The sequence below is a fragment of the Colobus angolensis genome, unplaced genomic scaffold (genome assembly GCF_000951035.1).
Source record: "Colobus angolensis palliatus isolate OR3802 unplaced genomic scaffold, Cang.pa_1.0 Scaffold394, whole genome shotgun sequence".
NCBI classification, from domain to species: domain Eukaryota; kingdom Metazoa; phylum Chordata; class Mammalia; order Primates; family Cercopithecidae; genus Colobus; species Colobus angolensis.
The window spans coordinates 886,044-913,629 of NW_012117310.1; the positions used below are offsets into that span (position 1 = coordinate 886,044).

General features: G+C 37.4%; 1 protein-coding gene across 5 annotated transcripts in view; it reads right to left on the bottom strand.

Annotated features, from left to right (window-relative positions):
* Window positions 1-4,626: 4,626 nt before the first annotated feature.
* The window catches only part of CALCR (calcitonin receptor), a 154,562-nt gene continuing 131,602 nt past the window's right edge, over window positions 4,627-27,586 (bottom strand). For 3 of the 5 annotated variants that reach the window (XM_011955066.1, XM_011955069.1, XM_011955068.1), the window contains 6 exons: window positions 23,902-24,055; window positions 18,488-18,548; window positions 18,338-18,404; window positions 16,290-16,508; window positions 14,446-14,487; window positions 4,627-6,722 (listed from right to left, as the gene is read on the bottom strand). In XM_011955066.1, coding sequence (XP_011810456.1) covers window positions 6,492-6,722; window positions 14,446-14,487; window positions 16,290-16,508; window positions 18,338-18,404; window positions 18,488-18,548; window positions 23,902-24,055 — 774 coding nt within the window. In that variant the 3' untranslated portion in view covers window positions 4,627-6,491. The remainder of the gene's footprint in view (window positions 6,723-14,445; window positions 14,488-16,289; window positions 16,509-18,337; window positions 18,405-18,487; window positions 18,549-23,901; window positions 24,056-27,586) is intronic. The other 2 variants (XM_011955067.1, XM_011955070.1) reach the window with 1 other exon arrangement.

Here is a 27,586-nt window from a genome sequence, read left to right on the forward strand (position 1 = left end):
GACAAATAGGAGATAACTTCTTTGAGGAACAGGCCCTCACTGGACACCAAATCTGTTGGTGCTTTTGTCTTAGACATGTCAGCCTCTGAAACTGTGGGCAATCAACTTCTGTCTAAATAACCCAGTCTAAGGTGTGCTATTACAGCAACCTGAACGTATCAAGATGCTGCCCTTTACGATATTTTTTGTCTTAAATTCTATTTAGGGCCAGGCCCAGGGGCTCACTCCTGTAATCCCAGCTGTTTGGGAGGTCGAGGAGGGTGGATCACCTGAGGTTGGGAGTTCGAGACCAGCCTGACCAACAAGGAGAAACGCTATCTCTACTAAAAGTACAAAAAAATTAGCCGAGTGTGGTGGTGCATGCCTGTAATCCCAGTTACTCAGGAGGCTGAGGCAGGAGAATCACTTGAACCCGGGAGGTGGAGGTTGCCGTGAACCGAAATCGTGCCGCTGCACTCCAGCCTGGGCAATAAGAGCGAAACTCCATCTCAACAACAACAAAATTCTATTTAGTCAGATATTAAGAGAGAACTTCCAATTTATTTTGGTTCATATTTCCCCAGCATAACTTTTCCCATTCATTTTTGATCTTTTGTTTCTTATTTTCTTATGTATATCTCTTATTGCCTGTTGTGCTTTGTGTCTTATGTGCATCTCTTGTTGTCTATGGGTTTTTTTTTTCCAATAAGAGAATCTCTGTTTCTAATTGGCAACTGTGATCACCTCATTATAAATGTTATATGAAGACTTATTTCACTCATCTTAAGACCCATACTCATTAACTTACCCACATTGCTTTATAAATTACCAAATCTCTCTCTTTCTCCTAAAAGAGAGAATCTTTATCCAGCTCAGGTCATGATTTCTTCTTGTCCTAATCTTGTCAATATTAACAAAACTTTTAGCTTGGGGCATTTATTTGGCAATTTTGGAGTTATTGCTAGTTGAGGTCTTTTGTCTTTAACCATAGAGAGTTTTAAAACATATTTCTGTGAATATGTCCCCTTCTCCATTTTCATTTTTTGTGTCTTTCTGGTACTCCTACTGTTGGTATTGACAATTCAATTTCTATATCTCTTGGTTTTTCTTTTCTGCTTTCTATCTCTTTATTCTTTCCTGCTTCCTCTGAGATTTCCAATCTAGTTTTTAACTCACTAATTAATTTTTAAGTAGTGTCTAAATTATCACGTGTTATTTATTTCAACTATTCTGTATAGTGTTACTTCAGGTATTGCATTTTTATAACCAGTAATCCCACTGGCTTCCTTTTTTTCTGTTGTTTCTTTTAAAATTAATTACTAATTATTGACATGCATGTGTCCTCTCTGCTTCTATAATTTGTCCAGGGTTGGTATCCAGAGAGGGAACTAGCACCCTAACCAGCTTGCTATCTTGACTGTCCCTCCCGTTCCTCAGTGTCTCTTCTTTCTTGACTCTCTACTTTTTTTCATCATCTGGTGCATAGTTGAATGGTGAATGATATTCATAATCTTCATCATCCTATCTATTCAGACCCCAATTCTCGAAACTAATAAGTGCAAATCCTGCTATAAACAGTATTAAGTGCAGCCCTGACTACTTACTTATATGTAGCTTTTTGGCAGGCCTCAAATTAGGACTGGTGTGTCCATTGAGAAACCATGAAAAGTTTCCCAAAACATGTTTTGTCTCTCAAATATCTGCACAAAGACAACATTCAAAGTGAAGAAGCTGCAAACTAGTGTTGTGTGTGAAAAACTCGCTGGCTAAAAATAGAAATCACCACTATGGAAAGAAACCCTTAAAACTACAGAAAAAAAAATTTTATCTGAAGACCCTTTTTGGTTGAAGGAATCTATGGACAATGAATTAAGTTAATTTTGGACCAAAAAGATACATGTTGTGAATGATCTCTCTTCTCTTAACCAATGGGAATTTAATATGTAATATTTTTTAGAGCTAAAAAGGGAGAACAGCTTTACCTTGAGAGGCTGGCTGGTATAGTAGGACCCACCAAGATGGCAATTTAAAATCCTAGCTCAGCTACTTACCAACTGTGTGATTGTGGTAGACAATTTACTCAATTTCTCTTCCATGTAATTTTCTCATCACTAAAATGGGCATAAAGAGAGGATTCATAATGTTATAAAGAGTAGGTGAGCTAATGTCTGTTGGTCTATTATATTGAGTACTGTGTTTTAATGATTAGTGTTTATCTCTCTCTCTTCTTAAATCATCTCTGTTAAAGGGATGCTCTAAACATCTTTAAAATCACAATATTCCTCTCCTGATGAGAGCATACAGAAGCTGCAATGCATGAGTGCAGTGAAGAAGGGACTACATCCTGAGAAATGCTTGCTGCACAGAGACTAGCCACAGATTCCGCTGTGCAGAGATTTCAGGAGTTTACAGCTGGTTCTATGTTTAGTTGTATGGCCTCTGTATGAGAGACCAGTGTGCTAGCTTTAATCGGCCCGTCTGGCAGGTTTGGATGGAGACAGATTTCTCAATCTTTTCTGATTTTTTTTTCATTAAAGACATCTCAACTGCTTGTATTTCTACTAGGCACTTCACCTGCAAGACTCTGAGATTTTATTGGAGGCAAAATTCTCCAAATTAAAATAACAGTTTTCTTAAGCAAAAGGGACTATAGTGGCATGAGGTGACATTGCTGGTCAATAGGTGAAGAGGGATGGCACAGTTTGTGTCTCAGTGGAAGGATTTCTGGGAAAGCTAGACAGAAGACATTGAATTTCTGTAAATGGAAAATGGCATTGATCAGTGACTTAAGAGACTGGCTGGCCAATGCTTAAGATAATGGAAAATCTCTGAAAATTGTCAGAGATGCTTGCTACTCTGAATGGAGGAAGATATAGTATTAGAAAATCTTCCTGTCCTTTGTTGGTTACAGTTTCAGTGACTGTGTTTTCTTTCCTTCAATGCTTCATATTATTAAGAGATATTAAAAAATGCTAATTTCATGTCCAGAAGAAAAAGAATCAGAAATACAGTTAGTTCTTAATTTGCAAATGTTGCTTCTCTGTCTTCCTTTGCCCTCACATGCACATATTATCATCCTTTTCTGCATGTTTCCAGTTATTGTTTCCTGTAACCTCCTGCTTGATACAAGTTATTAGTTCAGTAAATCAACTTTCATAAGCTTAAGTTAGGAATGTCATCTTGTTTACTCTGTCAAAATAGCAAATAGAATGTCCTTCTGCGTTTACCTGATTACTCTTCTAAATATGGATTCTGATCTACCCTCTTCATAAATAATTTCATTTTAAACCCAAAAGTGATAACTCCTGTGATAACTAGTTAAGCTGTAATCTAACCAATGAAAGAACCACCATTTTAGACCTTGTCAAGAAAGTGAGTCCTGCTTGAGCCTTTGTCCTGAGATCTTGTTCTGAGAATATTTCTTACAACTAGAGCTCTTATGTCCAGTATTAATGAGGAGGGAAGATCACACTCAGCTACCACCTCCAGCCACATGTTTCACTTTGCTCTTCCACCCCAAAGATATCAATGGTTATGGTTTTAGGGTAATAGTTCACTTAGAAGGTTTATATTTTTACCCCTGCACCGAAAAAAAGCAGTCCCTACTGTAAAGAAGGTTTGCCTTGATAACTGCTATTAATAAATATTTGTTACATAGCAGGGTGGAAGGCATATGAAACATCTGTTGAATCGATGTCTAATGAGCGAAGTGATGAATGAGAATGATTGTAGCTCAATGATGATAGCATTTTTGCCATGTTTTTTCCAACATTTTCCCCTGCAGTAACTGTAATATTCATTTGCACCTAAAGTCCTATTTTGGGTCAAAAAATAGGAGCCAAAGCGAAAGGGAAGCTGACCATCTGAGTACAAATTTATCTCTTGAGAAATAATGTTTTATGGTATGATGCGAAATTGTTTTGTTCTTCAAGATCACAATGATAATAATATTTATTTGTATTCCCCCCTGGAATGTAAGAGAAAGATGTAATCCTTACATATCCTTTCAGAAGAAGTTTCTCAGATCTCATGAGGCCACAATTTTGGATGCTCTCGCATAATGAGAAGAATCTACAAATTGCTCCTGTTCCCCTTTATTAGTCCATCAGAGTTCTCATTTAATCGTCATTTTTTCCATTTCATGCTTTCCAGATCTGAAAATCTTTCCAGTGGTGGCCTTTATGCATTCTAATGATAGTTAATTAGTTGTCTTTCATCTAGCCTTAGTGTCTCTCCCAAACTATATTAAAAGCCAATGATTGTAACAATTCTAATGATCTGATGTGATATTGGACAGATCAAGTCTGGTCCCAGAATAATGAATAAAAAAACAAGAATAAAAGGATATAATACTTTCTTACACTTGATTTCTTTGCTGTGCTTCCTAAACTTATGCAATGTTGATTAACACTGGTGTGTGGTGTTGGGTTATCAAGGGCTTGAGAACAGTGTCACTGAATTTACAATCAAATTGAGACTAAAGGTGGTTGTACTAATAAAGATAATAAATTTGATATGTTTGTGTATGGTTTTTAACCTATGCTTTTAGATTATCTTTCCCACTCCTACAGTACAAATGAGATGGGATGTTAGCAGCCCATGGCTGAAATGAAAAACAGCATGGAATGAACAGGAGACGAGATGAATGAATGAAAAGATGAATAATATATTTCTTTAGAAAAATATGCAAATATACATCTTTTTGCTTTTAACATACTCTGTATTAATTTATACATGTACATAGCATAAGCATTTCACATAATTTGGACAAAACTGTGTGCAATTCTATAATAAGCTATTTTGTTTTCTTCAGCCCCTACTATATCAGCATAATAACATCTAAAATGTTTTAGCAATATATTATCACATTTGTACCAGAGCTGCCAGAAATACTCTGTTTTCCATGTTTGTAAACAAAAATAGAACAATACTACATAACACTGTGATTGGAAAAATACCTTCTTTTCAATTCCCCCCTTACATTCAGTAAAGGAGACTTAAACTACTTTAGTATCCAAAATTCATTTTCTCTGTAGAAATATAATTTTCTCTGGGTGCACTAAATATGTAACCATAGCAAATCAATTTATTATCTTTCCACAACTAAATCACTTCTGAAAGGCAGTGGCAAAATATGACATAGATGAGACTGGAGATTTGGAGGGTTTCAATGTACCTCCTCATTTAGTGTACAAATTAAATAATGGTAACTCTGATTACTGTTGCAAATTCACAAATTAATTTCAGGTGCCATTAATGATACTAGTTTATTCAGGATTATCAAAAATCTTATACTGAGAAGTAAAGAGAGATATGGGAATACAATACTGGATTTTAATGAGAACCGTTAAACATGAATTAATTTATGGTTAAATTTGTAGCAGCTAATTTTTTCCCCCTCCTGTATTGGTAATAACAAGAAACAAGAGGTCAACCACAAAATGATTTATAATTAGCCCTCCTGAATCTTCCTGGAAAAGACTGAGATCTTGTTAAGCTTTGAAGCTGGGTTGAAAGCAGTTAATGGACTTATGTGGAGTCTTTTAATTACCAATTTTCAACAAACTTATCTCTTACTGCTAGATAGCACCCAAGGGCAAGAGGTAATCTGCTTTATAAACCTTGGAGTAATTTGCTTTATAAATCCTGGAGTTTAGGAAAGTGGAAAACTCTCTTTAAAGGGAGTATTGTCTTCCACTAAGAATTATATTTTTGGCAGCTTTGTAAAAATTTTTAGTGACAGATTTTTTGTGACCTCTCAGTTTATAAATGTCAGCAACTAAAGTACATTCAACATGAAGACCAATTCTTTACAACAGCTAGGGCCTGCCCAGTGGACAGGATTATCCAAAACCAAGCTGAGCATGTAATGTTTCCAGCAAATTGACTCTAAATTTCTTTTGCATTCAAAGCATACATCTTCCTGCCAAATGCAGGTATTTTTTTTCACATATTTAGTAATCTCTCTATTAGAAAGCCACTTTGTCTTGCAGAGGTCATGTAGTTCATGTGGTTTACATTGTAAGGATGGTAAAACATCTCAGTAACATCAGAATTGACTGAAATTAAAAAAAAATAAAAATCAGATCCATAGCCAAATACAGAAATATTCTAATTCAAAATCCAGAGTTAAAAAGAAAAATATTGACAATGATTTTAATTTTTCAAAGTTATAAATGGCTCAAAATTGACAAGGAGCACCCTGTATCTGAACTAGGTCAATTTCGTTGTTTTTCTTTGATACTTGGCTTGCATTACTATGACATTTGCATCTCAGTCCTGGATGAATGATGGAGTTCACAAGTTGCAGTGGGAGATTCCATTCCTAGACTGTCTCCCAAAGCAATAGTACCAAGAATAACTTTCTTCAAATTTACTATGGACAAATTCACTGAATAATTCTTCACAAATGATATGTTCGGTTCCTGGGAGGATGGAGAACACTTTAAACGCATGGTGTTTCTCCCAGGAAATGATGGCTCAGTGATCACGATGCTGTGTTTGCTTCACATTCAAGCGGATGTCTCTTGCTCTATGATATTCAAAGGGATGATCTCAGCGCTCTCCTCGCCTTGGTTGTTGGCTGGTTCATTCCTCGGCTCCTGATGGCAGATGTAAACCGGGATGTCGCCGGCCTCCGCAGCAGCTGCAGCGCGAGCCGAGCGGTTGGAGGGGCGCCTCCCCCAGCGCTGGTTCCATTGAATTTTGAATTGGACCCATTGGCGCTTCACGGTGGTTTGGACCTGGAAGAGAAAAAGCAGCCTGGTTTTTATATGATAGTCAGAAACGATCCATGCAAAGTTTATGAACATCATTCTTAGAGCTTATCAGATGTTAAAGAAAGTTAAATTGTAATTCTGATCTAAAGGGCTGGGCTGTGTATGCTGTGGCCACAGAATATACTTGGAAGAATTTGCAAATGGAAAAACTGAGTTACTTGCCTAAATTACCCCTGACAAGGTTATTTGCTAGTTTTAAGAACAGGTTTCTTTAGCTTTCATATCCAATGAATAAAAGTTGATTTGGTTTACCAGATAATGTGGTATGCATGTCATAATAGGGAGAAAGGTTGACAAAACTTTTTATATGCTACCATCCCTGATAAGGCAGAACTTTTTAATTTAAGTGTGCACATGAAAAATATATATGTAAACCATAGCACAGTTCTGGATTTTATGATAACGGCCTCATACCGTGAACTTTTCCTTGTCCGACATGACTTGAGAGGGGGTATGCCAGACACACCTCTGGTTAATGCCATGACAACTTTTTAAGAATAAGATTTCAATCTCTTTCTTTTGAAAGACTTCCAAAATGTAAATAAACTTGCCAGACTTGTTTTATAAATAACGATAAATTATATATTGAACACAAGAGGTGAAGATGTTAACATCAGAAAGCTCTAAATACGAAAACTACAATAACCACAACTGAAAACAGTACCACAGACAGTGAATTTGCTTGTCTAGCTCTGCTTTTTATAGAGCCAAATTCAACTTAGTAGTTAAGTTCCTCCTTCCTGTTGTCTCCAAACTTCTTGCTTTTCTCTATAGCTGAACAAAACTAAAAAAGAGATTATTGCAATAATCTCTATTCTGTGTTTCTGAGTTTCTATTGCTTTGTACATACGACAAACTTACTTAAAAATATTTGCATTGATTTATTAATACATCCTTAGTTCATTCTGCTGCCAAACTCACATATGACAGCTAAACACATGAGAGAGAAACTGGGGAATACATAATGTGAAATAAATCATGAAAACTACTTGATCATGGAGAATCATTTTATCTACTTTACATTTGTACAAATCTGAAAGATGAGAAAAATGACAGCAAAACCGATTACTGTTATAAAACTATATGTATATTATAAGGCTGAATGGTTCTGTGGCAAATATACTTTTTTTCTGTATCTAGTAGAGTAACAGTCTCCTCTGAGAATTATATTGTTCAGATATTTTTAAAGATTTTACTCAGGGAAAGACAAAATCAAATGATTCCTCAAAAAGCAACTAAACGGAGTACAGAAATTGTAGCTAGAGAAGTTTATCTTCACACAGCACAGCAACCGTAAGGTTCGAGGTGGCAAATGGCAATCAGAATTATTTAGCAATCTGATAATTTGGAATAGTAGACTTTTCAGATTATGGAGGCAACACATCCTGAGTTTTGTTTTACTTTGTTTTGGAGGTAATGAGTGGTTGCATCCAGGGTACTTTATATCTAAAGTGATTTAAAACAGACAAAGACAAAAACTTTAAGTGCTAAGGAATAAGGTGGGCCATGCAGCTAAAAGTTGTATTGAAAAAAGCCACACAGGAACAAAAGATAGAATAACAAGTTTCAGCTGTTTATTGAGTGTTTACTATGTACATAAGTATGTGATCTGTATTATTTAATCCTCACAACAGCCCTATGGGAAGGGCACTATTATCTTCACTTTACGGATGGGGCACTGAGGTTACTCAATGTGTCCAAAATCATATAGCTAGAATGTGGCAAAGCCACAGTACCAAGCAGAGCCTGGCTTTATTTGGATGGTACCATTACCGTAGCTTCAAATGCCAGGGTTATAATCTAGGAACCATCAAATGCCCCACGGAGAAACTGGGAAATATACAGGTTCAGCACGTTTATGGAGAAGCAATGTCTCCAGTCAAAGGAAGCTGATAGGCTGGGCGTGGTGGCTCACACTTGTAATCCCAGCACTTTGGGAGGCCGAGGTGGGTGGATCACAAGGTCAGGAGATCGAGACCATCCTGGCTAACACAGTGAAACCCCGTCTCTACTAATAATACAAAAAATTAGCCGGGCGTGGTGGCGGGTGCCTGCAGTCCCAGCTACTCAGGAGGCTGGGGCAGGAGAATGGCGTGAACCTGGGAGGTGGAGCTGGCAGTGAGCCGAGATTGCGCCACTGCACTCCAGCTTGGGGGAAGGAGCTAGATTCCGTCTCAAAAAAAAAAAAAAAAAAGGAAGCTGATAATTTCCACTAATTCAGTATCTCTTAAATACCAAGATTTTCCTTGTAGCTGAAACTTACACAGATATTTACAAGTATCCAAGCAGGCAGTTACGAGTTTAGAGTTAGTTTGCAAAAGGATCCAGCATGAAAAACAGGTCTTTTATTTCTCACCTGTCCTTTTAAAATAACTCCCATCAGAGTATCCATTTATATTAATAAAGTACACAGCCCAGCATGGGGCCAAATGGTTTGATTTCTATTTTAATTTTTTACAGTTATTATTATAGAAAGGATCACGGCCTTCTCTAATCGCATCCAAAATTACAGCCTACCCTTTTGTGTGGAGATGGCAACCTGCTTTGATTTGTAAACTGTTCACATAATAGCAGGCCCTTAGCAGCATATAAAAGACACTTAAAGAATTATAGACTAATAAGGGTAATTATCTCCTACAATATCACAGGTTGAGCCTGATGCTGCTCTGATGACAAGAATAAGGGCGTTTAATCTGAAAAACAAAACAAAACAAAACAGGGAGAGTTTTGTCGCTCCTGAAAATAAAAGAAATGTTACTAGTTTTAAATGGGATAAATGTAACAACGACAAAAAGATTTGAATTATATAAATTCATCACTCACTAAAAAAGCAACACACATTTTACATTTTTTCCTAATTATATCCATTTATGTATTGCCAGCTTAAAGAAGTAGAGCCGTGGTCTTACAGTTTGAAGGCATAACTATTACACCTGGCTCTATTAATAAGCTTTGTAAAGTAGGTATATTTAGGTCTCAGTTCCTACATTTGTACAAAACAAAATAAGGTTAGAGTCTTCATGGTTGGATTTGAATGTTTTTGTCTTTCACCTTTCTTTTCCTGAGTTCATTATAAGCACCTACTATAGTTACGTACTGCAGAATAGAAGGTGAGGTTTACCCCAGGAGTTTTGATCCAATGAATGCAAAGATTGTAATGCCTACTCCTTCACACTGTCACCACAATCTAACAGACCTGCTGCAAACTGAGCTTAACATTTAGAAATCATGATTAAAAAAAAAACAAAAAAACCAAAAAACTTTAAATTCCCTGGAAGTTAAAAAGTAATTGCACACCTTTTTTTTATTTGTTTGTTTGGTGTTTTTTTTTTTTTTTTTGAGATGGAGTCTTGCTCTGTCTCCCAGGCTGGAGTGCAGTGGCGCGAGCTCAGCTCACTGCAAGCTCCGCATCCCAGGTTGAAGCGATTCTCCTGCCTCAGCCTCCCAAGTAGCTGGGACTACAGGTACCTGCCACCATGCCCAGATAATTTTTTTTGTATCTTTTTTTTTTAGTAGAGATGGCGTTTCACTGTGTTAGCCAGGATGGTCTCAATCTCCTGACCTTGTGATCTACCCACCTCAGCCTCCCAAAGTGCTAGGCTTACAGGTGTGAGCCACCACGCCTGGCTTAGATGGTTTTATATGACTTCTGAAAGCCAGATTCCTATTAAGTCCTATTAATTAGATGCTAAGGGATACTTGTGAATATTATTTACAAAGTTGTTGCTAACATTCTTTTCAGCCTTTTGGAGGCCATAGTGGCAATATCTCTGCTAGTCTCTGATTTTATCTTACAAAATCTATATGCTCTATAATTAAATTATTAATTTATCTATAATTAATCTATAATTAAGTACTTGATCAGGTCTTTTTGATTCCCATTCATTATCTCTTTTCCTATGTTTGGGGAAGATTCCTTGTTCTAAAAGATAATAATACATAAGTATCATTTATAATAAGGTTAAACTTTTTGAAAACATTTAACCATTGTATTTCTTAATTTTCTTAAATAAAATTTCCCGCATCTCCCCAGTTCATTAAGTCAAGGTCATCCACTGCTTGAAACACAAGTATGATTGTGTCTAGAATAGTGGTTCTTAAAGTGTAGTCTCTGGGTCAGCAGCATCAGTATCACCTGGGAACTTGGTTAGAAATGCAGATTCTCAAACCCCACCCCAGACCTACTGAATAGGAAACTCTGCTGCTAGGGTCAAGCAATCTCTGGTTTCACAAATCTTCCAGGTGATTCTGATGTACACTCAAGTTTGAGAATACTGGTCTAGACCAAAGAAAATTATTGCTTAGCTTTGAGACTGTGAGTCTCAAAGCTGGCTTTCTTACATCTCTAGAAAGATATTGTATTGAAAATCAGGCTTTATTGAGTGGAGAACTTCTAAACAGAAAAATCTTCTCTTTGCATATCTTGTGAAAATCTTACTGGTCTGCAGATAGTATTTTACTAAAAGCTACAGGGTAGAAAACATGTAGAATATGATGTAGGTAGAGACCCTCACAGACAGGAAGGGGAAGTGGTGAGTGCACAGCCCTAAGAGGCCTGAGAGGAAGAGGAGAGAAAGACAGTTGCACAAATGGCCTAAATGGCCTTACATTTCTCCTTCATGGTGGGAGTACCTGGGAAAATGGGGAGAAGAAATCAAGCAAGAGATAATTTGCTTTCTTAGGAACACTACATTGTATCAAGTCTTTCTTTTCAATTCGAGAGCAGAATCTTGAAAATAGCTAGCCCTGAAAAGAAACTCCACATTTGCCCCTGGCACCATGTCCAACAGCAGAGCAGCAATGGCTATGGCATGTAAGGAAGATAGATTCACAGGCTCTATATGGTGTGAAGAAAGGAGCTGGAGTTCCAGGCTCCTCAGGTGGCTTGGTGGAAAGACTTGTGAATCAGAACAGGACTGTGGCTTCATCAAGGAGGTCACAGAGTGAAAAGACCTCTCGAGTGCTTAGTAGTAAGGGGAACCAGTGTGAACTTCAACAGTGGGTGCTGGCATTATAACTTGGTAGCCAGTTGCTCTTTTGGACAAAGGCTTTTTGAATTGACTGAATATTTTCTATAAAGAGACTGCTGTAAACCACTAGAAGCTGGTGGAATAGTCTCTTGAAAGCAGGATAAGCTACAGGAAATAAACAAAATTTTAGCTTTTGCACACTCCAATTTGTGACAGTTAAATGGAGATGTTTCTGATCATGCTACTTTCATCTATAAACTATTTTATCCACGAGGTACGGAGAATAGCAAGACACAAGAAAAGGGAGAAAATCCAGTGTGCTGTTAGAACTTTCATTTCTAAGCTACTTCTTGGAAACAAACTGTGCATTTTTTATAGCTGCAATCATCTTTTTCAGGTCTCTTAGATACCTAATAATTTACTGATATGTTTGGATAATCAATGTCTACTCACTTGAAGAGTCATTGTAGGAAATGCTTGATACATAAGCATGCTCTATGGTCATCTCCTGATTCCTGTTACTTTAATTCTTCACATTCCTTTCCTGCTTCTATTCTACCCACTGACTCTCTATATGATTCATTTTCATAATGATCATTTCACCGATAACATACCAATCATGAATCAAAATTCAAAAATGAAATAATCATTTCACTGATAACATACCAATCATAATCAACATTAAATTGCACATAGCACAATGTGATGTGATATCATTGTCACATTGAGTTAGCCCCCTAGATTTCTGCTAAAACTCAGTATTCAGTCAGGCATCGTACCATCACAGCCCTATCTTAGATGCAGCTGGAAATAACTTCCTGCATGTGTGAGTGCCCTGCCTGTGTTCAATGTTGTAAGGTGATGCATTCAGAGAATGCCCAACTGAGATTCAGATGCCTAAAATCCATGGGCCTGTGATATTACATTTGGCACAGTACACAATTTCTACATTATTAGAAATGTCACACTTGTACCTTCCCCCAGTAACGGGATCTTAATGAAAATGGAAATGGTTTCTTTACTTCAAAATCAGAGATAACATACACTCAAATGAACTCGAGACATTCAATTGCTAGGGTACCCCTGGGTTTTCTTTCTATGTCCGACACTTCCAATGACAGTGTCATAGCTAAGACACAATAAATATTGTGGTATTTTTACAAATGCATGCAATCCTCTTGTGTTTTTCCAGGTATGCCCCACAGAGCTTGATTTCTTATATCAGCTCTATTTTGATATTATTTTAGATGAAAAAGTTTATTTTGCATGCCACCTGAAACAACCCAAAAGGCATGGATATACATTTACAGAAATTGATATAAACATGGGATGACTTATGCCCTACTCATTTATTAGCTTTTGTCATTCTAAAAAATATTAAAATTCTAAAAATATTGCCACTCTAACAGCTGACAATGGAAGAATGTCTTTTCATTTCTATTCTAGGCCCTTAGTCTAGCCTTTAGCAATAGTAAATGCACAATGTATTTTTGTTGAATGAAGGAATGAGTTGGTAGATGAATTGATGAAGAAAGGAAGGAATAAAATGTAATAATTAAAATGAAGAATAGGAACAATGAAAACTTTGTCATATTGGGGTTAGAAACAGGTATGAACAGGTCACAGAATAACAAAATATTGTAGGTGCTCACTAAATATTATTTAACTTAGAAAAAGGAATAGGGAAAAAATTATCAACTGACAATGGTTAGAAACATTTATAATTACTAATAGGAAAGTAATATATTGATGTCTTGGCAAAATGTGATTTGCCTTGTATGGAATTATTCTTAATAGGAATTGATTTAAAATGTTCAAATATGCTTGGGCATTAAAAGTTGTGTGGTTCTAGAAAAAGTATACTAACATAGCTCCAGGAAGGAATTATAGATATAGGTAAGTTAATTGGGACTTAGTCAATTTAATTGAAAATCAGGAAATCTGTGTTCCAGTCTGGGTTATAACCATAACTGCATTTGTGACATTGGGTAAATCACATGATCTTTCTGGAGCTTAGATTTCTTCCCTGAAAAATGAGGAAGATTTTGAATCATGTTCCCTAAAACCCCGGAAGTTCTTTGGAAGGACGTCTGGAGCTATAGAAGCCCCACATTTATGTTTTATAGATTTGGCTCCCAGGAAAGATTTGGTTGGAAGAAAAGGTAACTCTGGCTAAAAACACCCTGAGAACAGAATGGATCAGCCATATGGCTCTCTAGATTTTACTGATCTAAATATTCGCATTGTAGATTATTTGAGAAACCTTTTTGAATCTTAACTTCAGGGTGATTTGGAGACTCTGAATAAGTAGTAGGGCGCTAGCACCAAGCAACTGGAAAAAAGGTAGGAACTAGTACAAACCGAATGGAGATTGTCTGCCCTAGTTAGGGCTTGGGTCTTCCAAAGGGAATAGGCATATGCCTTCTCTTTCTAATGGCATCCAGAATAGCTTTCACTATTGCCGCTAAGGGTGCTGATCTGTCCAAGATGTAACCCGAGGAAATTAGCTGCCTGTCTGAATCATATTTACCATTGTACTACACATCCATAGATAACATTGAGCTTGGAGTAGTGGAAAAAACATAATGTTGATAATCACAAAACCCTATGAGGTCAACTGTAGAAGTGAGATGAAATGAAATGTGTATGGAGGCCCTTTGGAAAAAATGCTGCCTTTACATAAACAAGTGATAGTATCATAAGAAATGCATGCTTACCTCATTGTTGCAGAAGCAGTAGATGGTCGCAACAAAGAAGCCCTAAAAAGGGAAGGAAAAATACAGTTCAAGTTATTTTTGTGTTCATTTTGTTGTTTAGTAAACAACATGATAGACTGCCTGGAGAAGGCTCGATGAAGGAAAAAAAGCAAGAAAAAGAATTATCTACCATTCATAGTCAGTGCTGCACTATAAGAATATTCCATTAGAAATATATTTTTTCTTGTTAGGATTCCATTGTTTGGCTAAAAGGACAGCTCTAGTAAATCTAATTAATATTTTGCTCCCTTTAACGTGGAGATTTATAGCAGCATATGCTGACTATGGTGAATTTGAAAAAAACACTACGGTTCAAAAATTTAAAAATGGAGACCTTGTAGAATTCAGTAGAGGAATCTTTTATGGTGGCTAAAAACACCCTGAGAACAGAATGGATCAGCCATATGGCTCTCTAGATTTTACTGATCTAAATATTCGCATTGTAGATTATTTGAGAAACCTTTTTGAATCTTAACTTCAGGGTGATTTACAGACTCTGAATAAGTAGTAGGAAGTGACAAGTGTCACAGTGGGTGGCTGTGGGTCTGTGTCCTGTGTTGTCACGGTGAACTAGCGCAGTACCATACCCACTGCCAAGTTCATCTCTCAGATAAGGACATGGACTAAGAAACTGCCTGAGTCCTGGTCACTGCTTGAAGATTTCTTGTGCCCAAGGTTTGATTGTGGCCAAAAGCACAGCTTGAACTATTCAAACAATCCCTAAACTTTCTTTCTAGCCCTATTCATTTTGACCTCCTCCTCATATTAAACCTAATATAGAAAATAAAACTATTTTGAAATTTGTAATAGAGACAGCAAAACTCTGCCTAAGAGCCTGTGATAGAGTTACTCCTGCCGAGGACTCCCACATCCTATCTTGCTGTACAAATACAGCAGTATGCTTTCAGTGGGGCTTTAGATCTGGGGAAAAGTGAACGGAACTAGGGCAGCCATTCTTCTATCCAGTGTGGCAGACAGTGGACAGCCCAGGACAGCCCCTGAGAGTCCGATGCATTCTCTCCTACATGAGGAGAGGCCTGGATACGACTTCCCTTTATAGCACTGAACCGTCATGAATGGATTCCTGACATTTGCCTGACAAATGGAGGGTGATAGAGCAGGAGGCATGGACAGCTTTGTGCAAATTCCTCATTACCTCAGAGCCAGCATTTATTTATAAAGGAAAATCTGACAATTTCTGTATTTATGACCAGGGAGAACATGCCTGGATGGGACCAGCTGAGGGCCCTGGGAATGACAGGAAAGCAGGTACAGAAAGAAACAAGAAGAAACAGCCTCAAAAAAACTGGTGTCCTTCAGAATTTTGTCTGGGCTTATTGAATTGGAGGCTTAAATGTTATGACATTTAAGATCATGGGTTCGTCAGACGTGCACAGTGGCTCACACCTGTAATCCCAGCACTTTGGGAGGCCGAGGCGGGCAGATTACCTGAGGTCAGGAGTTCGATACCAGCCTGGCCAACATGGTGAAACCCCATCTACTAAAAAATACAAAAATTAGCCGGGCATGGTGGCACACACCTGTAATCCCAGCTACTTGGGAGACTGAGGCAGGAGAATTGCTTGAGCCCGGGAGACGGAGGTTGCAGTGAACTGAGAGCGTGCCACTGCACTCCAGCCTGGCGGACAGAGTGAGACTCTGTCTAAAAATAATAAATAAATAAATAAATAAATAAATAAATAAATAAATAAAATGATAATAATAAAAGATTATGGGCTTTAGAGTTAAAATCAGCTAGCTGAATAAGCACAGTAGTTGAATAAATACACCTTTGGCTTCCTTACCTGGAAATGAATCAGAGAGTGCATCACGTAATCATATATCTTCCCAAGCATCTTGTTGGAAGGTCTCCAGGGAAAGACAACAAACTGGATTCCCAGCAGGGGCACAAGGATCATGGTGGCCTTCACAGCTTTCAGGTACATGTGGGATTCCGCCTCATGGGTTTCCCTCATTTTGGTCACAAGCACCCGGACAATGTTGAGCAAAAAGAAGAAATTGACCTGCAAATATATGGTGTTATGAGCAAATCATACAGAAAAGTATCACTTAAGAATGTGCACTGTCCTCAGTTTTTGTTTATCCAGTGTGAGCAACAAATGTTACCTATTTAGAACTAGGGAGTCTACCTGGGAAGTAGCACAATTTGCTCAGCATTTCTAGGGCTCTGGAGAAGTGGTTTAATTTTATGTTCCCTCCAGCGGTATATAAAACAGTTGCTTATCACCCTTGCCAACACTTGCTATGAACACTCTTTTTAATATGAGCCTTTCCACGGCGGGGGTGGTGGAGGGTAGTATTACCTCATTCTTGTTTTAATCTGCATTTTCCTGATGATACATGAGCTGAACACTTTTTCATACATTTATTAGTCTTTATTTGGAACATTGCAGATACCTTCTTGGACTCTAAGTTTTGTCTTTTCAGTCTGTAAATGTTGTCTTCATTTTAATGTAGCTGATTTATCAATCTCTTCCTTAAGTGCCTTTTGTATCCTGCTTTAGAAATCTTTCTGTATCTGAAGCTCATGAAGATAGTCACCTAATGTGTCTTTTTTGGGGGCCTCTATGGTTTGGTCTTTCACATTTAAACCTACAGTTAACTGAAAACACATTTTTTTTGTGTCTGGTTGTGGAAGGAATCAATTACTTTTTCCCCCACACATATGCAATTGCTGAATATATGTTTGATATTTTTTCTGTATGTATATCTAATTGACCATCTCTTTCCTCTGCTCAAAAGTGTTGCTGTCATAAATCGAGTGCCCATATTTGCATGGGCAGCTCTTTCAAAATGATAATTAATTGCTGAATCTTTTTTTTTTTAGTTTTAAAATGCACTAATGTGCATTTCCTTTGGTCATGAAATTAGGAATTCCAAATATATCAATTTCTGTTAATTTATAGTCATTCACAGTGAAGTATGCATATAATCATCTCATATACACATTTTTAATTTGGATCCTGGAATCTGCATTTTCTTAAAAATTTCTAGATAATTAAGGCAAGAAATGTGTGTTTTAGAATTTTAAATATAAGAGTAATTGCTAAAGATTTTACTTCATTTATTATTTTATTAGGAGATATTTTATAACCATGAATTTATGAGTAGCTATTATTACTTTTGTTATTTTTAACAGATAAAGATATGGAGCAGTACTAAGTTTTAATGACCTAGAGTTAGAGATTATCTTCCAAAAGTACCTGAAAGACTATTTAATCTAACTTTTTCCTTAAAAAAATCAGGGGACATTTTTAGGTTAATTGATTTATCTAAATTTTCTGAGCTGGTAGATGATAGCGCTAAGACATGAGGCCAAGTCTACTGAATCCTAGGTAAGTAAGAACCGTAGCATCCTCATTAAGAATCTGACATTTGGCTGGAGTCCACTATTTATTACTATCTCACTAATTGAACTTGTGTTGAATATTTGAATTTCTGGACCTTAAGTTCACAGAACCAAAGACTTTTAGAGCTCTGGAAAGTCAAAGTTTTCAAAGATCCTAGATGTGCATAACACAAACAAACTTCTTGCAGCCCCTTGGCCTCTCACCTTTACTTAGGGAGTCTAGTTATAAAAGTCTTAAAATATGAGCTACATTGCTGTTATAGTGTGAGTCTGTAATGAAAATGAGCTCATGATAACCCCTCCATGTGTAAGCAAAAGGCATTTTTTTGAAGATTCTAAAATCAAATTGCTTTTTTTTACTATAGAATACCGTCAAATTAGCTTCATTTTGAAGTTATAAAACATGATAAACAGAACCATATGCACAGAAATCTCAACTAAGAGATAACACCACTAATACTGCAGTAAAAAACTAATTCTCACCACAAGTGCCGCCATGACAGGGCCATGGATTATGTAAAGCAAATGGGTTTCCACACTCAGCCAGCAGCTGAAAAAGGGTGAGGGGCACATTAATACACAAAAACATTTTGTTTATGAATATATTAACTTAAACATCACCATAATACTTACTTGTCATTGAAGTACACGGCCCTGGTAATAGCATGGATAGTGGTTGGCACCAGCGGAAACCCTACAAATGTGAAAAGTACAAATCACACTTGCTTTCTTGGTCATAACCTTTAAGTATAGCTGCATGGAAAATGGTACTGTACTTGCAAAAGTACTGGCAAATTGAGTGTATCTGTCAAGATGTTCCCCTGATATTTTCACAAAAATCATCTTTGGTCAAGTCAGTCAAAATGCTCCCAGTTAGAACATCATGTGCTTCCGGAGAGTTTGGTTAAGAGCATCCAAATAATTAAAAGCCTTTTACAAATTGCTGAGTGTAGTAAGTACACGATGACTATTATTACCATTGTTATGTTTGTAATGGTGACTATTAACTGAGACCAGAAAGCCTTTCATTGTAGGTGAACTGGGCTCTCTCATGGAGAGGAGCTGGGTCACCCCAGAGGGATGTGACCTGGGACGGTGTATGAAAGCAATAGTCTGATTGCTCCTAAAGCCTTAGCTGATGTTCACATTCTTTCTTCTAGACTTTTTTGTTTTTCTGTCTGTTTATATCTCATGTGGTGATTCTGTTTCCTTTTAATATGAATACTTCAGAGAAGCCAGTACGTTCCCTACTTTCTGTATGTTCTGGCTAGAGAAACTTTATGAAGGCAGCTTACTGTACCTCCCTGACTAAACTCAAAGTGCTAATAAAAAAAAAAATTTTTAAAAATTTATAAACAGGAAAATGGAGACAGTTATTGGAATATGTCCTTCTAGATTATAATTTTTAAATCAATTTGTATTCTATAAGTATAACCTAAAGTTGTAATTTTCATTAAAAAAGAAAAAATAAGTCTTTTTACTCAGATGTACAACAATAGAATATTGCTTGATTTGACTGAGACATCTGTAGAAAGAAATTTTGTTATTGTCATCAGATTAAGAAATGTGTCTTAGGAAAGAATTAAATCAATGCATTTTTATTTTCTGTGAGTTATATACAAAAAAGGGTCTCAAACTATTGAATTTTCACCTGAGAACAACCTCAGCTTTTAAACCCAGGAAGCATATATTTAATAAGACCATAGATTTAATTTTTGGCCTGAAATAATTTTGAGTTTCTTTACACAAAACATGATTGTGTTATTCGCTGCAGTTCTAACATACCATTTTCCCACTTGGGCTCAGACACAGAAACAAAAGTCTCTGAATTTATTTTGAGATGCATATTTTAGAATTAGACAGAAAGAGACACATATGGAAAACTGAATCCCACCTCACCATTTTGTAGAAAGGGAAGTGCTTTCTACTTCATCTGGAGAGGAGTATAGACCCCACACCTTTTAACATCCGGGGCTCTTTGCCTTCCTCTGGCTATGATGCCTCCTTTTAGGTAGTTTGTTTTTCTGCTTTTTTCTTTTTTCTTTCTATTCTTCTCAAGGTCCCAAGATCCATAACAACCCATTCCTCCCACCAAAGATAATAAGATTCAGAATAATCCTGTCTCTGTAGGGTTCATTGTTTTTAGAGGGATTTAATAAATTCTATTTGTTCAATGTAGAAATCCATGGCGGAAATTTCCTTCCTTTGATTTTTAACAAGGGGAAAACCAGCAAGCCAAGGCGAAGAAACAGTTTGAAGAGGGTTGCAAAATAAATGATTTTCCTGAGAACTAAACTTCAGTATTTGAAGTTACTTCAATTGGAGAGCAATCAACGACTAAGTGGTGCCATGTAGACTTGTAGACTTTCTATTGAAAGAACCAATGACTAAGTGGTGCCATGTAGACTTGTAGACTTTCTATTGAAAGAACCATTCTTTGATTTTCTGTTGGGCAGAATTTCACCATCAGATACTTGTTCACCCAGTGGCTGATGTTTACAATGTCTCTTACAATTCTTTGAGATTGGTTTCAAATCCTAGAGTTGGTAACATTATTCACAGCTGAATTAAATGAATGGGCTTTATATCACCTGCAAACAAATTAGGTGCTATAATACAACTGGGCTTTTTTGGGCCAAATTTTCTGCAGTCTAACTTTCAAGGCTCTTTTAAAAGTAGGTAGATTTTGCTTTTTTTCTGGCATTGTAAAATTTAGAACCTATCATACTGTCTTCATGTGAAAAAAATTTTCAAAGGACTATAAAAATATTATCCAGAAGAGACTTACTCTCTTGCCCCGTTAAACTTTATAAAGTTTCTGTGAAGCTATTTTTTCTTGAGAAATTAATTGGTATTAATTTTACCCATTGTCCTCCCATCCAAAGATAATGCTTGCTTAAAGTTCTAAGAAAGGAGCCATTGCTTTAAAATATGTCAGTTTTGTTCTCAGAGTTCAGATTTGGCAATGTGATTTTTCAGTGGTAACAAGTTTGGTGGAATTTTGGGGTGTGTGTGTGTGTGTGCATGTAGAAAGATAGTCTTAGCTTTGGCATGCTAAAATCATTACATTTTAGAACTATTTGGTTGACTATCTTTCCAAAAATCTATCTACAGAAGTGCAAATCCCTCGAATTCTTTTTTTAATTTAAATTTTTATATTATTGTGGCAAGAACAATTAACATGAGGTCTGTCCTCTAAAGAGATTTTTAAGTGCATAGTACAGTATTGTTACACAATGTTGTACAGCGGAAACCTAAAATTTCCTCATCTTGCGTTACTTAATCTGTATAACCATTGATTAGCAACTTCCCATTCTGTGCTTACCTTACTAAGTGTAATGTTCTTTGGTATTCTACTTGAATCACTCTAATGAAGTTTTAAATAGTTGTTGATTACAGAAGCTTAAGGTATCACATAAACAATTTACTTATTATCATTGCTTTTGTTTTTGATACAGCTGAGCAGCTTGTTCCTTTTTTCCTTTGAATTGTTTATGTGTTTTAAGCAGATATTTTCATTGAGCTGTCCATGATGATGCCAAAAAGTTTTATAACTAATTCACAATGCATCAAGAACAGTGTAAATTGTTCCTTCCAGGGTGCCCTTGTCTCTGCTGAATGTCACAGACAATAATAAATTTACAGCCTTTTTTTCCCATGAAAAATTTTCTGAGTGTGGCAGATAGATGTTTTGAACAATCAAAACTGGTAAAAGAAATATACCATATATTTTATTTCAAAGGAAATAAATCTGGTAGAAAGTGTGTATTTGTGTGTGTATTTGGGGTGGAATGTTATTATCAGGTCTTTGGAAGGCACCAATTATTATGATTGTGATTATCAGAATTGCCATTGGAGTGATTAAATTGTATTGAGTCTATTCTTGGCATGACCAGATTTGGAAGTCTAGAAATTGTTGAGAGGGTGTACATACGGATGAGAAGGCCAGGGTAAGGAAAAATTAGTCTCTTTGGAAGGCTGGGGCTAAAAGAGAAAAAAAAATAGTAAAAGGCCATTTTGAGAAAATTTTGCCCTGTTTTAGGACAGGAAAGAGCAGGAGAACCTGTTACCTGATGTGGAACCAGCAGGATAGTGATAGCCTGATTTCTAACCTCACTGGATGGTTAAGGAAACAGGGTGCAGCTGCTTCCTTAACAGCTGCTCCGTGTAAGGGAGCAGCCATGCAGATGAGGTGATCTGATGCATATCCTAGACAGCCTGTACAGTTCACAAAGACCCCTTTCTCAGTCCTTTGCTGGAGGGTTCACTATCCCTAGACATGTTCACACTATGTGACAACATCCCCCTCAATTTTCTTGGCTACAGTTTATTGAACCAGGGTAGGCTATCTGCCTTCAGGTGGATCAATCAGATTCTCTTGTCCTGCTATTCAGAACTGGAACTTAAAGATGAGCATTTAGTTTCTGTGAGTGCCTAGAACAGAAATATGTGTACTCAGGAAACTATGGGGCAGGATATATTTACTATGAACTGGAGGGAACAGAGACCCTGTGGTCTATGGTCTGTAAAGAAAGAGAAGGGTAAAAACAGATACGGAGAGGAAAAACAAAGACAAAAGGCAGAGGGAGAGAGCTCCTGGTTTATCTGGTCCCAGGCTACAGCCCTTTTAGTTGCCTGGCTGTATTTCTGCCCTTGGATTCCATGAGATACACTAGATTCTGACAACTTCTCTGCATTTGCTTAAGTTAGAACATCTTACTCTGGTGCTTGCAACCAGATAATTGTAGCATCATCAATTCAATTTTGAGGCATCCCGCCTATCTGCCCCACTGACCCACCATTATCGGATTATCCCATTGGGCTTGGGGAATGCATTTGGTTAAAATCATGTACTCCTGTCATGTAAGGGTGTTATGGAAACCAGTATGGCATAACGCCAGCCCCTTTCTGCAGTTTGTAGACTGCAGGAAAAACTCCAGGCTGCTTATATGACTTCCCAAGCACATTTCTATAAAGTTGGTGACAATGCCTGTTGGGCAGGGCTTTAAATACAAAGGGTGATGTTTTTAAAAATCCCTTGGATTATCCTCCCTCCTCACTTCATCTCTCCTCTCTTATCAGTATTTGGAGGGACTCCCCAGCCTGCTGCATTAAAGGGCAAGCTTAGTTGAAGGCCATCCACAGCCTCTGCTCTCAGAGTCACAGTCACCCATCATGTGGTGTGGATGTGGTGAGAGAAGCCTTTGGCTCTATAGTCAGTGAGGGATGGCCCGCGAGTTCCTCCTCTGGTATGGAAGTTTCAAGGTAAGGCTGAAACTTTTTTTTTTTGATAAGGCAGTAGGTGTTTTTATTGCAGCATTTAATTTTCTTTCATTGCCTCACCTTCTGTTCAGTTCCCTTCCACCAGGGGGAGCTGGACTTTCAGCAGCCCTGGGGGGAAGGGAGCAATTCTAGAGCATCCCTGAAGGACTTCAGCACCCTCCCTTAGTTTGTATAGAAGCAGCCACAGCTTAAACGATCCAGCCCTAAGCTTTCCTGAGCCATTGCCATGTGCTGTGATGTCACGCCGGCTCTACTTGGAAGCCCATGTGGTTATATCTGCTTCTCAGCTGGACTCCGCTTCCTGAGCTTTCACTGGAGGAATCCTGCTGATGGATTGACAGGAAGAAATGTTCTTGAGGAAGGAAAATGAAGCCAGGATAGGGGAGGTACATAATTCAAAAGGTGAAATTCTCCTTTGCTCTACAAACATGATGAATAAAGCAGAAGGAGGCCTAATCAGATCTTCTCTCAATAACTGGACATTTTGTGTCCATTATTAGCTAGGTTTGTTCCTTTGGAAGTCACCCTTATAGTCATACCTTCCTTCTCTGTGCAGACCCTCATGTTCAGCACAGTTGGATTGAGATTGTTAAAGGGCTTCTACAAGTCTTTTGGAGACTGAACTCCTGCCAGTACCTATGTTCCATCATTCCTTGAAGGACCTAGGACTTGACTCTATTCTCTGAGACCAAGACTAGAAGAAGACTGAAAGCATACAGACAGAGGTGAAAGTGGCTCAAAACTTAGCTGCAGAAAATACATACCCCAGCCCAAGAGATAATACCACCGCAAGCGTTGCTTCTCAGTAAACACGGCCATGACAATGAGTGTATGAAGATAGATCCCTTCACAGAGCATCCAGAAATAGTTGCAGGCCATCATGTACTGGTGGAAAAAATGCAAAATCTTGCAGCTCACCTGTCAGAAAGAAAGGAAGATACTCAGAGGAAGACATAGGTAAAGATCTGGCAGTGAACACAGAGTAAATGTGAAAAGAAGCCAAAGTATCTGCATTCGGCTTGCAAGGCAGTTTCCCAAGTATCTGTAAACATGTGCCACCTGCTATACCCACAAATCAGAGTGAATGCACAGATCACTGGTATTACATGTAAATAGCCAAATAAGCCAGTGGAAAACTATTCCACAAAATGTTCTTCCTTGTTACATTCTGGGGACTTACACAGATGGGATCATTTTCCTTCAATTAGTCAGACTCATAATCTTAGGCACTATCTAGGGATTTGATGCATGACTTTTATGGCCCCTTTTCTATGGTCAATGAAGCAAATAACCCAGATATTTTTAATGCTCCTCCTGAAATTCGCTGATTTGTTGATGATGTCCCTTTAGCAGTAAAGAGGAGAGAGTCAAGTCATAAATTTCATGTCTAAACCCAGGGGATATGCTGAGCCTAGCTGCTGTTTATGCTTTTGTTTTCATATGGGAGCCTTGGTTTACATATTGGGATCAAGCTCTCTCTGGGCACAGAGATTAGGATGACATCCTTGCTGAGAACTCAATGCAGATATAGGAGCTATACCCTTAGAAGAGTCAGATCAATATTGTTGTCTGTATAGAAATAACCATTGCTTATACTGCATAATGGAATACTTTTATTCACTAGTCACTCCTGGAATAGGATTTTTCATCTTGGTACATTAGCACTTTGGAGTAGTTTTTTGTTGTTGTTGTGGGGGCTGCCTTGTATATTGTTGGGAGTTTAGCAGTATAACTAATTTCTATCCACTAGGTATTATTAGCATCTCCCACACACTCTTGACAATCAAAAGTGTCTCCAGATGTTGCCCAGTCTCCCCTGGGGAGCAAAATACCCCCAGTTGAGGATGCCTGACTGAGGGTACTTAGTTGTGCTTATCTCTTTTTTTTTTTTTTTTTTTTTTGAGACGGTGTCTGGCTCTGTCTCCCAGGCTGGAGTGCAGTGGCCGGATCTCAGCTCACTGCAAGCTCCGCCTCCCAGGTTTACGCCATTCTCCTGCCTCAGCCTCCGGAGTAGCTGGGACTACAGGAGCCCGCCACCTCGCCCGGCTAGTTTTTTGTATTTTTAGTAGAGACAGTGTCTGTGCTTATCTCTTAACAACTATAACAACAACAATAATGACAACAGAATTTAGCATTCAAAATCTTAGGTATTAGGGAGTAGTTATTTGCATTACTATTATTTTACCAAATACTCTGTTTTACATTATGTTGCTTCTTATTTTGAATTTGACTGCACTTTAGGCCTTTTCATTAAAAAGCAAGATAGCCATGAAGTGACTTTCACTACTGTAGCAACCTTTTCCAAACCGTGCATTTTATTTAATGCATAAGAGTAGTAATCCGTTTACTCAGAACCTGTTGTGCTGAGCCAACAGATATTCTATTGTGTTTCCTTTTCTATCAGGGTTTATTGAACATAAGGAAAAGCCCCCTGGGCCCAGGAGAAGGCAGATATGGCATTGTCAGAGGTAGAATCAACCTCTGATTCTGACCAAAGTGGTACACTGGTGCAGATAATTAAAAACACCAGGTAATCTAAAAGTAATTTATATTTGGCTCAGAAAAGCACTGGCTTCCCTTCCCCCCATCTGATTACCTTCCTAACTGGGATTATTTGATTTAATATAATGTTAGTTTTGTATTTTCTAAGCAAGTACTTGCTATATTTACCTAACACCCAAATATATAAGTAAAACATGAAATTCAGTTGTTACTCTGGATTCATTTGGAAGACTATTCTTATTTTGAAGTCCTATTCCTTCAGGATCCAGAAATTAAGCATATGTTTTGGAGGCTGTCATGTGGGGAGAAGGAGATGGGAAGAGAACAAAGATGATGGTCTTATGCCTTTGTCACCCAGAACAATTTTGGCTTCAAGTTTTATATACAGTTAATTATTGTTATTTTCAGTAGTTATGGTCTATAAAGTTGCTTCAAAAACTGAAATAGCAAATACTGAGCCATTGCTCCTAGGGGAAACACATGGTTAGGTTCCTATAAGCCTCTGGTCACAACATTTTCATCCAGCAATCGATAGCTAACTTTGTTTTATGTGTTTTGTTTAAAGACACTTTATTTAACATATGTTGCTGCTTCATTCACACCGAACTCTCAGTCAATAGCACTATGACTTCTACCTGAAGAAAACTTCACTGACACACACATATTCTCTGTAAGCCACATCACCGCTTTCTTGTACTTAGGAACACCATACAGCACTTCAATGTTATGCTTGGGGGGCTATTTAAAACAGTAAAATCACCAATAAAATTCATAAAAATGTAAAAATCATGGCCATAAATAGACCACAAAAAGGACATTTGTTTATAGTATGAGAACTGAAACAAGAAGGCACAGAGCATTGCCTTGTTTAACCTCAGCTGGGAGCTGCACATCAAGTGGCTCCAATTTCTGGACACTCTGTGAGTGTCTGTGAATGATAGTGAATCTGCTAGTATTGATTTGGGGGTTACAAATAATTTATAGGAAAAAACAAATTTTCAAAGGTGAAATTCATGAATAAAAATGAGGATTGACCATATTTGGGTTTGGCGTAAGATATTGTTTGGAGGCTAAAGGCCTCAAAAGCTCACACAAATTTTGAAAATCACCAGTCTATTCATTTTTAAAATAAACACCTCATGAAAATAATTAGAAATATCCAGGTGATCAAGCTATTAGAATTTTTCACAAAAATAGTTTAGCACTTAGATCAATGTTTCATAACTAAGGTGGTTTATCAGTGTCACTTGAGAATTTTTTAACAAATACACATAACCATACCTCATCTCTCTTTTTGTTTTCAAACTATTTTCCAGAATTTCTAATTTAGGCTCCTGGTTAAGAATCCTGTGCCCAAGATATTCAAGGTAATTCAGTTGCATTGAACAGACATTTATGGAACACCTGCTATGAGCCAGGAACTAAGCCAGCTCTGGGAATATCAACATGAATAAGACATTGTCATATAGCCCCTGACTTAATTGTAACCTTTCCATCAAGGGTGGAGTAAACCAGGCATTAAACAAAATGATGGGGTCTCTTGATTAGGGTTAGTCCCTACCGCCATTCTGAGATGGTTTCTTAATTAGTAGCATGGGGTATTAAGGAAGTCACTCTCAGATCAAACAAGCTAAACAACTTTTCACTAGCTTTCTAAAGGTAAGTCACACCAGTGTAATTTTGTTTAAAGTAGTATGATCTCCCAAATTGCAAGACAAAAATCTATATTCAAATAATATAAATGCACCACTCCCAAGTAAAATAAGAAATACTTGAAGCCAAAAGTAGATAAAATTTGAGAGTTATGCTCTATTTTATTTTCTTCATTAACATAAAAAGATATAATTGCCACTGTGAATGATAAGTAAGTAAAAATCATACTATCCATTTTGGCTTCAGTGAGTCGTAACACTATTCAGTGCCCTTACTACTAGTTCATGTTTTAAT